At 39.9% G+C, this 17,539-nt stretch overlaps 1 protein-coding gene across 2 annotated transcripts in view; it reads left to right on the plus strand.

The window, feature by feature from the left end:
• ryk (receptor like tyrosine kinase) overlaps positions 1–17,539 on the plus strand; it is a 63,138-nt gene that overhangs the window by 31,811 nt on the left and 13,788 nt on the right. Inside the window, exons 5-11 of one of the 2 annotated variants that reach the window (XM_049587024.1) lie at positions 1,787–1,849; positions 3,453–3,594; positions 4,866–4,966; positions 7,078–7,161; positions 9,210–9,335; positions 16,129–16,215; positions 16,966–17,035. In XM_049587024.1, the coding sequence (XP_049442981.1) occupies positions 1,787–1,849; positions 3,453–3,594; positions 4,866–4,966; positions 7,078–7,161; positions 9,210–9,335; positions 16,129–16,215; positions 16,966–17,035 (673 nt within the window). The remainder of the gene's footprint in view (positions 1–1,786; positions 1,850–3,452; positions 3,595–4,865; positions 4,967–7,077; positions 7,162–9,209; positions 9,336–16,128; positions 16,216–16,965; positions 17,036–17,539) is intronic. The other variant, XM_049587025.1, reaches the window with a different exon arrangement.

The raw sequence follows: 17,539 nt of genomic DNA on the forward strand, positions 1-17,539 counted from the left end.
CATGGAGACCATTGCGTGAGAGAGTTCGACAAACTGTTCTGGTAGATACAGGAGTTTCTGGTGACCAGTTCTGATGTTGCTCTGCTGCAGTTGAAAAAGGGCTGGCCCTGGACTGCCGAAGCAACAAATGGTCCTCTCTGACAGTTGTGTTACGGGGTCTGCCTGACCTGGGCTTGTCATGAACGTCACCAGTTTCTTCAAATCTTTTTTTTTTTTATCCTCTCCACTTGACATTTGGATACACTGAAGATGTCTGCCACCTCAGCAGCAGACTTGGTCTTCGGGCTCTTGATGATCAGCACTTTGGTCTGCGGTTGAATCTTTGGCATGTTGTCAGCGGTCAGGTTGCACTTCACATGAAGGTCTGGTGTGCTGGGGTTCTTTTTATACACACCTGGGAATGTGTTAATTACAGTATTTGTCACAGGTGGAGCTCTAATCTGTGATTGGTTGAATCGTTTAAAGACACGACAAGACTTTTGTCCAAGCAAGATCTGACCTTTCTGTCCTAATTAAATGATAAAACTCAATGAATGATGCACAACTTTATTTTGGTATAATGAGCATAATCTAAAGGCCTTTGCCTTTCATATAAGCTATTTCTGATCCCAACTGATCAACTACAAGTCAGGTTATTATTTGTTGTTCCTACAACTGTATGTACATTAATGTACGTTCTCTGATTCTGTTTATCAGACCAAAAATGAGACAAGAATTAGTTGCGGCATAGGACTGCTATACCTGGTGGAGAGCTGGCAGCAGCTTTGCAGATGTGGTCCTCGGTAGGCGGATGTAGTGGCTCGAATTTGACCAGTGCAAACCCCCCCCAATGCAGGCAGGTAGCAGGCAGCAGTGGCAGGTCTGAGCTGTGTAACAGCAGCAACAGAAAGTTTGCTGATTCAGCTGGGAGTCTTGGATGTCCTGTCCTCCGGAGCTGGGGTTTAGGTTGCTGTGGCTGACTGGGGGTCTGTCTGCAGAGCTGCTGCCCGCTCTCCTCCTGGCGAGGTGGTGTGTAGTGGTGGGTGATTCAAGGCTTTAGCTAATGTTAGATACATGAACCTGAACTCAAAGCTGCAGCCATGAGCCATCAGCTCCATTCAGCAGAAAGCTAGGCTATGTTCTCCTTATCTCTGAAATCTTCTGCGGATATTGACATGTGAGTTATTTGTTTACAGCCATACTCTCTTTTAGACTCTTTTTTTGGGTTGCCTTGCAGTGTACGCAGTTGTTGCCAATGCTGGAGTAGCACCTTTCTCTGCAGGATTCTCATCCATTGAATCAGGCTTTCAACAAAGTGCATGCACATTTGCATTTGTAGAACAGCCAGTAGAAACGCCTTGTCACTGCAATGACCTTTGATTGGCCAACATCTCCGAGCTACATTTTCTAAAGCCTGTAGAAGTCTAGTTTTCTCTCAGTTCAATTGAATTACAATATGGTCAAAGTCTAATATGGGATTTTTGCTCAATGACACCAGAATGAAACTGCCTACCTCAGCTTTGAGGATTCTGCTTTTTTTTTCCCGACACTTATTAAAACACCACAGACAACATTGCTAAATTACAGAGACCACATTTACAGGGTTATGTTGAAAGAAAGTTTGAGATGTGGTGGAAAAACATCTCTCTCTATGTCCTCGGTGTATGTGATTTCAGCCATTATCAAGGCCGTTTTTAGTTTAATCATAAGGTTTTGTTTTACATATTACGCTGGGGTTGTGTGAATGAAGTCTGTATATTTTCACCAGAGTTGATATAATTTTCTGTCCTTCTCTCCGTGTGAACAGGAATCGATTCCGACCCAAAGATTCCCATTCCCCCCAACAACAACACTCTTCCACGGCCTGACTGTAAGTAATCTTCCCTCCACATCCTGCTCTACTTACCCCTCAGTAGCAACTCCGTGCATTGTTTATCATAGGTGGCATCAGCCTGACAAGACGGTGGCCAGATTAGTGCTGAGAAGTCTCTCTGTATAGCAGTGCACATTAGTCAAACTTTCCATAACCAAGGCATATGAGCTCAAAGAGGAGGATTCATTCTCCTATTGAAGTGCACTCTGTCACCCCCCCACCCCTTGGAGTGGCGGTCCTCTTCCAGGGGGATTTATTCAGACTCTTTGTGAGCCCACTGCCCCAGTAACAAAGTACCATTAGTGGGTTGTCTCTCTTCTGCTTGGGTAGGCCCGCAGAACCTGGGGCCCTCAGAGGCTTTTAGAGAGGTGATGAGAAAAGCTCTCAGACACTGGATCCTGGGCACAGCTTCTACTCTTCCAGGACTCCATTAAGCCTAAGTGGAGCCCCCAGTGCACTTATAGTTTCTTTCTCTCTCACTCATGTCTTTACCTCATCGCCTTACGTCATATTTTTGTTCTGCTTCTTTCATAAAAGCAAACACTGTAATAAGGGTGGTACTTTTTGTTTACCAAGTTTTTCTTTTGCTGTGTCTGATTGTCAGTATGTATGGAGGACAAAAAATGACAAATTAAATATAAATAATAAATGTTTAAATGCATACATAAATAAATGAATAAAGAAATAAATGCAGCAGTTAGGACCTCCTACCTCATTAACACACACACACAAAAATATGAAGATTAATTAAAAGTTGTTCAAAAATTAAGAAGGCTTTCGTTAATGAGGATGGTATTTTTTTTGCAACGATAACCCCATTTTACCAAGTTTCTTAATTGCTATGTCTTGTTTTTAACCTGTATGGAGGAAGAAAATTGACCAACAAAGTAATGATTAAAAAATAAATAAATGTGTAAAAAAAATAACTAAATAGAATAAGTAAATGCTGAAAAATATATGTAAGAATATATGTAAGAAATAAATGCATAAAGAAAGAAAGAAATACAGAGGTTTGGGCCTTCTATCTCAGTAACATACAGACAGAAAAACTAAATAAATATAGTTGTACAAAAATGTAGAAATAAATTTAAGATATTTATTTATATACTGCTAAATTATCAACGTTTTGTGCATCAGTCTATTTATTTCCATATTGATTTAAACATTTTTGTATTCAGTTATTTAATTTTTTCTGTATTGATTTCAGCAATTATTTATCCCTTTATTTATTTATTGATATTACGAATAATAATAATAATAATAATTATAATGACTTTGTTAAGGACAGAGAAAGGCCCATAGCGCACCACATGAAAACAGACAATCATCTATGTAAGAAAATACAATTTATTTTTTTTATTTATTTCTGTTTTTATTTTTACTAATTCCTGTATTTATTTTATTATCATTATTTTTTATTTATCTTTTTTTTTTATTATACTTCAGTCACTTTTCATCCTCCATATCTTTGTTCTGCTTCTTTCGTAGTAGCAAACACTGTTGAAGCTTTCTGTAATGGTGACGGTATTTGTGTGCAGTTATTACCCATTGTCCCACCTTTGCTGTGTCTGATATCTAACGTATGGCTTGTTCTCGTCAGTCGACGGTGTGACCGCCCCCACCACCTCCACCCAGGTGTTCTATATCAGCGTGAGCGTCTGCTGCATCGTCATCTTCCTCGTGGCCATCATCCTGGCCATCCTGCACCTGCACAGCATGAAGAGAGTGGAGATGGAGGACAGGTTTGTTTCTCTGGTTTGTCCTGGTTCCAAACAGACCTTTTGTTATGAGTCATTTAAGCCGAGTACACTCATTATACTGAAACTGATGAAAACCAGCACACAGCGCAGCAGACTTACAGCCGTGTATCTGTCACCTGTGGAAGTTATGTTAGTGTTTTCTGCAGAATGCTGCTGTTCAAAGACCAACAAAAATAGGTCATCTCCACAGAGAGGATTATATCAAGTTGAAACCTGCACTTAAGATCTCCCGTTGTTCGCTTCCTGTAATCTCGACTCCAGATGGCTGTAGGCAGCCACACTGGTTATTGATGTGAAATGAGATCTGAGCCTTCAGGACAGTAAATTTAAATTATACCAAGATTGTTTTCTCACTTTCTGTGGAAATCTGACTCATGTGATAATTAAATCTTAAAATAAGTTGCTGTAAAGTGGCCTTGATTTGATCATTATGGAATCCTTATTTTATATAGGAATATTTGTTGGTCTGTCAGATCAAGTTTCTGAGCAGCGTTAGATCAAGGTATTTTTCTGTCTTTTATAGCTGAACTGAGACGTTGACTAATCAGTTAGATTAGTCGATCAACAGAAAATTCGTGTGGCAACTATTTTGAGAATAATTTTAAAGCAAAATGTTAAAAAACCCTCACTGGTTTCAGCTTCTCTGATGTAAATATCTGCTGTTTTTGTTGTCTTTTATGACAGGAAACTGAATATTTTTTGGTTCTGGAGTGTTGGTCTGATAAAAACAGAAACTGAAGATGTTACTTTCAGCTCTGGAAAATTCTGATCAATATTTTCCTGTGTTTTCTGTAATTTTATGGACTGTCAAGAATATGACCAATTTGAATTGATAATGAAAATTATCATTAGTTGCAGCCCTAGTATTTAGAGTTTAAGTTAGTTTGTAATGAAGTTTGGAGTCCTGTCAGGGAGTAGCGATGCCATGGCGAGGACATTTTCCCACCAGTCTTTGGTTTTACTGATTACACTTGGCATTTTACATAAAAAGAAAACTGCTGATGATGCTCATTATCTGCAGCACACTATATTAAGTTACAGGAAACTGGTTTACACATTGCTAAGATCTTCCCTAGCTGAGATGTTCAGGTCTAACGTTGGAACCCCATTTAGTAAATCACTGGTTTGAGACTAGCTTGTAGAAGTGAGAAGAGACTTCACATGCAAACTTAGTTATAGCTTTACAAATCTCTGCTCATAAACAATCCTTGGTGCCTCTGTATAACGACTCTGTATTTCTTCTCTGTTTTCAGCGTGAGTGACAGCGGTAGCTCGCAGGGCCTGTCTCAGCCGTCCACACAGACCACACAGTACCTGCGGGCTGACACTCCAAACAACGCTGCCCCCGTCACCAGTAAGAGATTTCACCCCCTCTCACCACATTACCCACAGGCGATCAGATTCAGTAACAAGATGTAGCATCAGTTCATGTTATGAAATGGCACCTAGAATTACATTCAACCTGATTCAGATTGACATAGTTGTTTTCCCTCTTCTCACACTGGCATCTGCAACTGTGTGTGCTTTGCCACATGCAGTAATGGACTGTGAATGACCTAATTAGCCTAACTAGTATCATAAGATTGTAATGAAACACAGAGCTCCTGCAGTGATGGTTTCTGACTTTATGGTGCTACTGAGCAATGTGTAAATGTGCGCACTGTGTGCTTTGCGTCAGGCCAAGTGTTCAGCTGTTAAGAGAAGCACAAGCAGGCTTTTATATTGATGTAAATATAGAACAAGGTGGGGAACACAGACACACAGTAACAAAGTTATCGTAAGAGTTAAATCGAAACATCTGACTTCCCTACCTCAGTGGATTATACAGTTAGTGAGTGTCTGGCACATTTTAGCTCTTTGTTAGTTGTTGTTGGTGTTCAGAGGCAGTGTGATTACTCAGCCAGCTCTTGTTGTCTTGACTGGCTCCCATTATAATTATGGGTAAATCTGTGATGTTTTAGTGGAAAGAAAAGGAATATTCTGGCAGGCTTCACACTGATCAGTTTGTGTTTATCATGTGGATTTGGCCTTTTAATTACAGTGCAAGTGACAGGGCCACGAAATGAGAGTCAAGGTTGCCACAATAAAATGTCACCATTGTTACAGCAGCCCCAGAATTCATATGACATTTTGACGAATATCTCATTAGTCAGATGGCTTAAGTATCAACAAATCATTCAATAAATAAAAATAGAAAACAATACAGCAATAAATGAATACGGTGGGGAAAAATATAGTAAATTGACACTGAAATAAATCAAAAAATAAATGAATAAATGTGAATACATATGGAAATACTGGAAAAAATGTTGATAATTAAACATTGCATTAATGGATAAATAAATATCTTACATTTATTTCTACATTTTTGTACGATTATATTTATTTATTGCTGTTTCTGTGTCTCTGTGTCAATGACGGAGGTCATAATCTCTGTATTTATTTCTTTATTCATCCGTTTATTTATTTATCCCTATATTTATTCTTTTCTTTTTTTAATACCTGTCATTTTTAATCCTCAAACTTACCATAATACACATTTTTTCCCCCCTTCCATACTGTTACACAATTTTAAATTAGATTTGTGAATAGATTTTAATATTCAGTTAGTATTCAGTTTTATTTTGAAGGAATAGTTGTTAGATTCAAGCCTGATAACTGACCAGCTAAAAATGAAACAGAGCAAGCGCAGAATATTAAAACAACAAAGGCAAAAAACTATTTAACAATCTAAGACCACTCTATGAGAGACAATAAAAATGATGATGTAAGAAAATAGATTTAAAAGCTGTAACAACAGAAATAGTGGTAAATGTAAAGCAGAAGTGAAATAAAAACTGGTTTAGTAGATTAAAAAGACAAAAAACGATAAAAATGATCACAATAAAATTTCCATAAAAAAAAAAATATAATAATATAGTTAAAGAAAATCTAGCCTAAAAAATGGGGGGGGGAACTAAAAAGACAATTAAAATTAATAAGGATAAAACATGATAGATATAAAATAATAATAAATATAATAAAATAGAAGATAAATTAGAGTAAACTTTTACAACATAAATATAGTAAAGTAAGTGAATAAAATAATGTAAATAATATATGTATAAACCATTCCTAATCAAAAGCCTGTGTGACTAAGTGGGTTTTGTCATTGTATGATCCTTCATCGCCCTCTTGTGGTCACAAACCCACATCTCACTTCCTGTTATGCCCACTTGCCTTTTCCTCATAACCTGTGCTTTGCTGAATGTGATTGTCTGCACCACCATCCACCCTTTTTTTTTTTTTTTAATTCCTGATGGGCAGGTTTACTCAACTTGCGAGCATGCCTGGTTTGATTAGTGTTGTGTGTTATCAGTTGACAGTATACAACCCTTCATTCATTCGGGTCATGTTGTAATTTGAGCAAGCTCACCATTACATCACTTCTTTCTCACGCCCGCTCTCCTCTCCTCTTGTCATCAGACAATCACCCTGGTTCTGCACCCATTCTCCAGCTTGCTGCCTCCTCCTTCCAAAACCCTGGTGTTCCCCCTCATGAAACCAAAAGTAAGTGTCAGTGAAGCGCCAGAGACGATTTAATCCTCAGAGCTGTAATACTGTTTGGTCGTCTTGTGCACCGCAGTGATGAACGTTAACACTTAAAACCATGTTTTGTCCATTTCTACTGTTTTGTGAACAGAAGAGTGAAAGCACATGTTTTATAGAAATTTTAAAATTCCTTTCCTCTTGGTGGCTCGTTCAAGCCTCAGAATCATGACCTCTCCATCTCACCTGCTTTATACTAACATTTTCCGTCGGCTTTGTTGGGAAACTTGATGTGCCATGTGTTTAAAATTAGATAGATATTTATTAAGGTATTTTGAATTGAATAGTCACGGAAAAGCTTCGGCAGTAAGTGCTGAAACAATATTTTATTGTTAAGGAAGTCAATTCACAGACTTAAACTCACTGTTGACAATTTTGACAAGCGATTCATCATTTCATTCATTTTTCAAGGAAAAAATGCTGAATCTTTTCTGCTTCAAGCCTCTAAACTGTTTTGGATTTGCTGCTTTTCTTTGTTCAATGTAATTGTAAATTGAATATTTGGTTTTTGAACTGTTTGTCAAATAAAACGAGTCATATAAAGATGTTTACAAGGGCTCTGACCACTTGTGATGGGAGTTTTGACCATTATTTTATTACTACTTTTAAGTCATTTTGGATTTTCAAATTAATTGATGAATCATGACAATTGATGAATGAATTGATTCCGCAAATAGTCGTTAATTTTTTAGCAATTCCTCAACAATCTTAAAAGAAAGACGGACAGATAATGCACCATGCCACACTGCAAACATGGCTCAGGAATGGCCCAAAGATGTGACAAAGACCTCAAAGTGTCAACCTGGCCTCCAAATTCCCCAGATCCCAATCTGAATGAGCATCTGTGGCACGTGCCATTAACTCACCTCACAACCCACTGGACTAAATGGATCTGCCGCCAACACACTGGTGCCAGACACCACAGGACACTCCCAGAGATCCTGTGTCCATGCCTCCACAGGTCAGCTTATGGTGACCAAGAGTTACTCAGACCAAATGAGGTGTGCATCAGTGACTTTAAAAAAAAGGTAATTGTTGAGCTTGCTTTGGATGGACACTATTGTCCCACAATGCACTGCACAACGGAATTGGAAGCACCGCTCACAGCTTGTCATCAATTGCAGAAAATAAACGTCCCTTTTAGTTTGACCTCCAGGGGGCAGCATTGACCTGTACTGTGTTACTGCTCATTATACAGTTGACACACTCCAGCAGAGATTTAAACATTTAATCAAAGTACCTTATAAAGCCCAGATCTGTTTCTGAGATTTAAACCTCATCTTGACGCCTCTGCTTCATTCTCACACATCGAGCTCACAACTCAGGTTTTCTGAACAAAGTATCAGACAAGAGGAAGAAGAGGCCAAGGGCAGATTGACTGTCGCTGCCTCCAACTTTATCTGGAGGTTGTTTTTCAGTGAGTTTCCCATTGTCTGCCTTGTCCCCTGGTTTATCTACAATCTGTCTAAGCAACTGTGCACAGTTCATCCTGGCAGCGAGCTGCAGACACAGGAGGTTAGAATGTGTTATCTCTCATCACTGACATGTTGTGTACACATGGAGTGTGTTGATATAAAAGGGTCGTGTATACTCATGTTTGTTCGTCTGTGTAAGGGATGTTGTGTGTACTTTTTTCCCAACCAGAGTCTCTCCGACCTCAGTAAAGCAGCGGCCATTAACACTGAGTACGTCTGTAGGTTATGTAATGTAAGTGCTGTAATACAGGACTTAGCGTTGATGCAACATGCGCAGGGTACTGTCCATGACTGTGTTTCTTGTAATTGCTTGAATTCACTCAATTCAACGGCAGTACGGAGTGCATTTCAGCAGAAACCTATCTGTGTGTGAGAAATGCGTCCCTGTCAAAAGTGATGCAAAGCAGAAGTCCCCCAGGTTGTTTCCCAGTGTTAATCTGGGTTAAAAGACCTGTCAATCCATTTAAACGTGTTTTGTTTACACTGGGATCATGTGTGCCTTTAAAACGAGTCTGTGTTTTTCCATCCTCACAGGTTACCCCTCTCTCCGCATTGAGAAGAATGACCTGAGGAGTGTCACCCTAATCGAGGCCAAAGCTAAAGTGAAAGACATTGCCATCTCGAGGGAGAGAGTCACACTGCGTGATGTCTTGCATGAAGGTATTTGTCTCTCCCTTATTCTTCCTGAAGTAGCTCTCACGTCTGTGTTCCTCAGAAGGGTGTGAACATTATCTCAAGGATTCCACTGAAAAGTGGAACACAAATTCAGAGTGTCTGCTCTTGGCTCTTCAAAGAGGTGCTGCTCACTGGTTGTGTCATGCAGAGTGGTTAACATTTCTTCCCCCTGCTCTGCTCAGGAGTGTTGTTGTGTATGAGAGGTGCGGTTTTGAGTGGCATGTTGGTGGAGAGGTTTTTGATGGAGTGGCTGTAATTATTAACATCTCTTATCACTTCAATCATACATAGACATAATAGGTGCATGCATTTTTTGACCTTGTGCTGAGGTCTGAGAATTACCCTTAAAAACTCCCTGACAGAAGTTAAAAATAAGACATATTTGGCAAATGACACACTCCAGCTTATGTTGTAGGAACATATCTATGTTTTTACTTACTTGCATTTACACAAACAGCATGAAAACAAATTGAACATGTAACAAGAAAGATCCAAAACCCATAGGATCAGGTTGCCAGTCTCCTCAAGAAAGAACTCTTTGAAAATGCAAACACAAAGAGATGTGCACAAATGAAACAGAGCAATAAAACGCTGACATTGAACACATAAAATACCAAATGAGACAGAAGATTCTCAAGATAAGAGGTCAATAAAATATGACAGTAAAGAAAGTGGCATGAGCATGTAGGGCCTGATTGAAACGATTTAGCACAAGTGCATTTGGGGCGTGTCCAACTGGCCTTTTGGAGTTGAACAGCGCATTATCTGGGTGCAAAGTAATGCGCCATGAGTAACGGACTTGTGTTTAGTCCATTAATTAATCATAGTTGTTTTGGGCGTAACATGATTCCACCCTTAAGAGTGTCATCTCCCATTTTCTGTAGCAGCCAGGTGCACCTTAATGTGACGCATTGCTAATTACATGTTGGATCCTAATGCAGTAAGAGCTGTGATGTCATTGCAGCAGATATCACGGGACACTGAAGCAACACCAAGCAAACTTGAAACTGCAGCTCTAAACTCGACAGAGGAAACGGAACTAAACTTTTAACTTCTGATATTATCAATGAAGCTACGCTGCTCCTCGTGTGTAAATGTGCACAGTGTCCCTCCCTCCCTGCTCTGCTCTCTGCTACGTTCACATTTTACAGAATCTAATAAATATTTGCCTCATTAATGTTGTATTATTTCACACACCTGCAACCCATCAGCGCGTCCCTTTGTGTGTAACAAGAACAGTGTATGTTGTTAACCAGCCTATGGAGGCACTTCTTACTATTTGAATAATGGGCCCTTTAAATAGCAGGAAAATGCTGTGACACAGTCATTTTCTGCTGCCTCAAAATAGCAGTTCACCAACAATGCACTTGACCACACCTCATTTTAAGACCTCCACACCCATGGGCGCTCAGATGGACGCTATCTACACAATGTGGGAACTGGTCATGAAAATGACAACTGTGTCAGTCTGATTAAGCAATGAAAGTTGCACTGCACAATATCTATATCGTATATCTAATAATTATCCATCCATCCATTTACGTAACTGCTGATCCTCTTGAGGGCCGTGTGGGGGCTGGAGCCTATCCCAGCTGACATTGGGCGAGAGGCGGGGTACACCCTGGACAGGTCACCAGACTATCACTTTTTTTCAATATCGTAGATAAGCAAATGTACGTGGTACGGCAACAGTCAACATTTGTATCACAGTATACCTTGAAACCGGTGTATTGCCCTCGATCAGAGATATATTTTGCCCCGTTCAGAACAAAATGCAAAGTATAATCAGAAACACTTTTCTGTTCATAAGACGCAACAGGCTCAGCGTCTTTAAGATTTATACTGTTCTACTAGTGACTGTTAACAGCTGTGAATTGTAACTATCCAGGTTACCACTTTGGAAACTGGTGCGTTAAATATTAAACGTGATTTCTGTTTATGTTTAGTAGCTAAATGAATGCAGCCATACAAAAAACATTTCCATCATCCATGTATTTGTGTGTCTGTGATGGAAAAAAAAAAACAGCTGGTGACCTATGAACACGAATTCTGCTTTTTTCCCTGCAATGTATGAGCATGCCTCGTCAGATCAGTGTCAGTGGAAACTTGCCATGAACCCAAAATAGCAAAAGTTTGTTCTTGCTGAGGCATATTACACATTGACAGAAAGCCATAGACAGTGAAGTTTCTAAATCTCTTTCTTTGGCTTGGTATCAAAGATAAACACAACTATTTGGGCTTCAGTTTGGCTCGATGAGAAGTTCGCACTTTGGATGCTGGATGCTTTTGGAGACAATTCAGCATCGTCATGGAGTGATGGAACTGAACAAGACTGTACTTCACTTTCTGGAGATTTGCCCACAGTGGGGTTTAGTGTGGTTGTGTGAATGATGTAATAGTTACCCAAGGGTGACTGTAGTACAATGGAAGCAAAGAGTGTGGGTGTTCTGTTTTTAAATGCTGCTTTAAGGCCCTCTGATGGTTTATGCTCTTTGTTTTTGTCTAGAAAGCGAACGAGAACATTGGCAGTGCCTAATTTTTATTTTTTATTTTTCTGTAAAATCTCACAAAAGTAGGGATGGGAATCAAAAACCGGTTCCAAATTGTGCGATCTTTTCTAAATTCTATGCCTCTGAGCTCTGATTAACATGCTGGCATCGACCAAAGGAAGTAATCTGACAGTTGCGCATTGCAAAACTAGTGACGTAAAACTCATGCGTCTGCACTGCTTAAAACTTGCAACAACAAGGAGCCATGGCGTAGAGAGAGAAACGTTCCAAAGCCTGGCTTCAGTGCCGCTTTAATGTCTGCAAAATGAACATTCCAAGTGAGGGTGGAAACACCAGCAAGAAGCTGGAACATCTTCCACGCAACTTGAGCTTAAATTCCAGGAATGCCATGTATTTGACACCCTACGCACGAGTGCTACTGCTTCCCAACAGAGCATCACGTCCTTTACTGAGGTTAAATGTCCTGTTATGATAACATTAGTGCCACACAAACAGACCTAGCAGACTTTTTCTTTGACTAAGAAAACCAATTCAATCTATACTGGATTCAGACTCAGAGATAGTAAAATATTTGTGACGCTACAGACATGTGTAGGCCTACTTTTCTTCTAGAAAACTCATAAGGAATTAATAAGTAAATGATAAAGAATGGGATCAATATGCAGAGTCTATATTGGCATTGGTATCTGTAAAATGTTATCAGTTACCATCCCTATACAAAAGCTGCAACTGAACCCCTGAATCTCAAAGATATATTTAAATATCTCTTTGCTAGTGCCGTGGCTCCATTGATGGCATTGTTAATTAGTCGGCCCGTCATTTATATCTATACTGAAATATGTCTGTGAGGCTCAATACCAATACACCCCTTGCCCCTGCCACTTAGCTCTTACCACTCTGTTTTGCACTTTCACATCAAGAGGTATGGTGAAGCGTTGGGGCTATATGGCCCTCCAAACAGAGGTTTCAAAGAATCATGGGCAGCTGAAAAAATCATTGGTAAGATCGCTGCACAAGCGATTAAAGAAATCTGAAAATGTGTTTTCCGCATTAACAAAGATTTAAAAATTAAAATAGCTATCATCTAATCTTTATAATGTATTATGGTTCTTTTCTTTATAACAAGCATTACAAAAAAATGTAGTAGTATGCTCATGTCTTGGCAGCTACGTGACTAAACATGTTATTTTTATCATAGATTTGTGCATGTCAGTCCTACATTTTGACAAATATGCTTCCCCAGAGTGGAATATGCTGCTGAGTGCTCCAGAATGAGTCCTAAAACCCAGAAATGAGTGAGCATGTTAGCACTTCTGGTTCCCACATCTTGAAGTCAACTGGTTTTTGGGTTAGATGCCTGAAACAAGGTCTGGGGCTCACCCAAGCTTAAGAGACTTTCACATTTTCTTCTATGACATAAAACACACCGGTAAATACCTCACTTGTGAATTTTGAAGCTTCTATGTGTCTTAAGAGTCGAATGCTAACAAGAGGCTTAATGAGACTACAGAACACGGCTTTACTGCGGTGCTGTGGGGGCGACATTAGTCATGCAACTGTGTGTGTAGCATTTTACTTCTGGTGATTGAATTTAACCCTATGGGCCCAAACGATGCATAGCGTGTCCAAATTCACACCCGTTCTTCTCTGTGGATTTTCTCTGCGACCATGTGTCATAGCGAGCATATCACGTGAAACAGCAGAATTGTAGCTTTCCGACAAGACCGAGCACTTGTCCGTAGTCCAATGTTTTCACAGCGAAAAAAAATGATAAAATTACACTAAAATTATGTATAACAGAGCTTTCATACAGCTCTGCACACACATTACTCTTGGATGGATTACTCACGAATGCAGACTCGCACAGAAATGCCATGCATATCACATGAAAGCGCAGGACCAGAGCTTTCCAATGATACCACACACATCATTGTGCTGTCATCCCATCACGCTATAAATACAGATCAAGTGTCTACAAAATAAAAACCTGACGAATTTCTTTACAATCCATTATACAGATCTTGTTATCAGTCACTTCATATAGTGTGGAATATCGTATCTTACCGCGTCTTAGGCTTGCGTGTGTTTCTCCCTGTCTATCCACATTTGTAGTCCAGCTTTCAAGTTGCAAATATCTCCATATTGTCCAGTTGACACTTCATCAAACATTGTATGACAAGACCAGCGCACTTCACCTTTGCGCACCCAAACAACTGAGGCCTAATTATGCATGCATGACAGGGCCGTAGGAATTTCTTGCAATAATGAAAAAATACTGGTAATCATGTCCACCTGGCACAAACCACATGTTTTGGACAGCTGTGAAGTGACAGAATGTCCCAGCATCATGGTTCTTATATTGCCAGATTCCAGACAGTCTCCCCTCTTCATATATGGTAGAATATGTCATCTTCCAACTTGCTATGGTGAGATACATGTAAAAATGTAAGAATTTAGTTACACAGATTTGTTGTTTTTTTTTTCATTGATATAAAAATTAATATAAATACAGGCACATAGAAGGACATGAAATGATGGCAAATCTGGATAGCCCACATTGTCCTGAAAAAACAAGATACAGCATGTGTATGTAGCCTTTATAATGACTGTGATATGAGCTTAAAAGTAAAGGCAGTAAAAGTACCCCAAAAACGCCTAGGGCCCATAGGGTTAAGCTTCGAAAATCGTAAAGGTGGTGTTCATTTTTGAGTATTTCGCTAAACAAAATGTGTAAGTTTCATAAACGTTTGTTTGCAGCAGAGCTTATTTTCTACAGTAATTCAGAATCTAATGCAAAAATCCCATCGGCTTTTTGACAAGGCTTTTTGACAACTAGTGCAACGGTCACTTCTGCGTCAGCCTACAGAAAGACATGATCCCTGGAGCACTCTGTGTTAGTGCAGACTGGCAGGGAAGGAGCACTGGTTGCTACTGTTAGCATACAGGAATTGGGCCTTAAGTCTTGTTAAGCTGGCTCTGATCTCACTTGGCTACACTTTGCTTGTTAACGACATTTAGGCAACTGTCAGCAATATGTCTTCTTTTAGTGTTGAACTCTACATCCTTTCATGTCTTTTGTTCCATTTAAGATTTGCAGTCTTGTTGATAACTTGCCCTTCCACTGAATCCTTTTCTTATCTTGTTTGCGTCGGACGTGACTAACTTTACTAGTGACTAATTGTACTTTGCATGGGTGTGGTGATCAAACATGTTGTTGAGGCTGAATGATACACATATCCGCTCTGGCGAGCTCATCCTGTTATTTTTTCTTGTGTAATAAAGTAGCTGGAAACTTTCATTATCATTTTGATATTGCTCTTTCCACAATGGTGGTTAGTTAGTCTTTGTTAGATGTATGAGTCTTTTTATCGCAGTGGTTTTAAGGTCAGGTTTCAGTCCAGACCCTCCCTGGTTTAAATATTGATTCTAGGTAGTTAAAGTTAGCTGTATGGTTTAAATTACCGCAACTAAATTATCAGGATCCTCCACGGCCATCTGCAAGGAAACACGCCAGCAAATTATCTGTACTTGAGTATCTATCCAACTTGCCAACTGACTTGCCAGTGCAGTCATGTATCCACACACATCAGATCCTTCACACAAAATGCCATGAATGAATAATTAAATATCAAAAAACACTAGAGATAACAACTAAGAAACGACAAATAAAAGACATACAACTCCATGTCTCAGAGATGGTTGAACTCTGAGTGGGGTTCTTGTTTTTGGGAGCCGGCAGGTCCAGACAGGCTTGACGGAGAAGGCAGGGGCGGGAGGGAGACAGTTAAACACTAACCCTGTTGTTATGCTTCGCCTCTTCTCCTGTTGAAACACAGGGCACAGTTAGCCTCAAGGCTCAGATCTTTTCTCTCAGTTTATGTTGATGGTTTATGTTCTTAAATGGCATTTTACCTCCGTAAAGTCCTGGAGCAATGGGGTGACAGTTTAGACAAAGGAGATGATGAACGTGCTCACTTGGCCTTTCCACATCATATGTATTTCTGAATCGTTAAGCGATGAAAGGTCCTCTGAGCTCCAGTGAATCGCTCTTGTTTTGGCGCTCGTCAGTGAGACGAGAGCCAAAGCTGCCTAATCCTTTTAAGAGACAAAGCATTTTAAGCAGAAGCCTGTCCACCTCTGTCCACAGATCAGCCAGGCGTGGCGACCTGTGAGCGAGGTGACATTTCGATCTTTGTATGTGGTGCCTCTGGCTGTGTCTCTCCTGCCCTTTCCCTTCCAATAAAAAACCTGTGGTTTGTCTTTGACAGGCACATTTGGCCGCATCTTTCACGGCGTGCTGCTGGACGAAAAGGACCCCAGTAAGGAGAAGCAGGTCTTTGTGAAGACAGTGAAAGGTACGTGCTCCATCCTGGCTGCAATGCACAGCTGAATGCACATTTGTCAAATAAATGAAAATATTGTCAAGTCATGTGTGTTGTAAGTTTTCCTCCCTCTCATTGATGTGCAGCTCACTGTGGGTTTTCTAATAAGCAATCGCTGAAATGCCAAAACAAGATTGTAAAGACGTAAAACGAATGACGAATCAACTGAAACATACGTAGCTACCCAGTAAATACGCACACCGATTTGACAGCTAATGAATTATATTTCTTACTCATGCTGCAGGGTTTGCATGCCAGTGAAAAGACTTTTATACAGGACTGTCAGGTTCTTTGTTAGCGGCATGTGTCAGCTCTCTCTGCCAGCTGCCTTCTGACCTCTCCATTCTCTTATGTTTACTCAGGGAGGGGTGGATACCACTCAGTGAACAATAACCCCATGCCAGTCTTGGCTTTGTTAAACTCTTTACTTCCTCCTCATGGGCCTTTTGGGAAAAGAACAATACTGCTTCCATAAGTACTAGACGATGGCAAAGCTGCATACACTGATTAAAAACTGGACCTCAGTGAGCTTGGCACAAGTCAGTTTTCCTCTGAAGTTTCCCACTACAGTTGATTGTTGGCACGGAAATCTGTGGGGGAAACAAATAAAAATCAAACAGTACATGTTGTCTGAGAGCACAGAAATGATATCCTTAAATTTTCAACTTTACTCTAGTTTTGCTTAATTTTTAATCCGATTTTGTGTCTGTTGAAATTGTTCAGATCATGCGTCTGAGGTGCAGGTGACCATGATGTTGACTGAAAGCTGCAAGCTTCGTGGACTTCATCATCGGTGAGTGGAAGCAAACTCGAGTAACTGTTTTTGTTTTTTTTGTGCCACTTGACTTTATGTGACAAAAAATGTAGATATTGAATATAATAGAATTTCAAACAAGAAAAAACACTACATATTCCCAACGTGGTCTGCGTCTTAGACCATGATGCCATTGTCACATGCTCAAATCACAGTATTAACCAGTACTGTGGTTAAAGACAGACGTTGGTTTTTCCTTATAACTGTTGTCCACTTCTGCGACAGACTCAGATCATAACATAGCAGTAAAAAAAATCTGGTTTACTCCGAACCCAATGTCGTACTCTGCCACAGCAGTTCCTGTGGTCGTCTTTTAAAAAGCTCAGTTTGAATGCTGATGAAAGAACCCCACATTTTTACACATTGGGGTGAATTCATAAAGATAGCACCATAAATTATGGAACACTGCTGCTAACTGACCCGTCTCTGATTCACAAAAGACATGGACATGGAAAATGCACAACAGAAGGACACGTTCAGGAA

Source organism: Epinephelus fuscoguttatus, linkage group LG10 (genome assembly GCF_011397635.1).
Source record: "Epinephelus fuscoguttatus linkage group LG10, E.fuscoguttatus.final_Chr_v1".
Lineage (NCBI taxonomy): Eukaryota > Metazoa > Chordata > Actinopteri > Perciformes > Serranidae > Epinephelus > Epinephelus fuscoguttatus.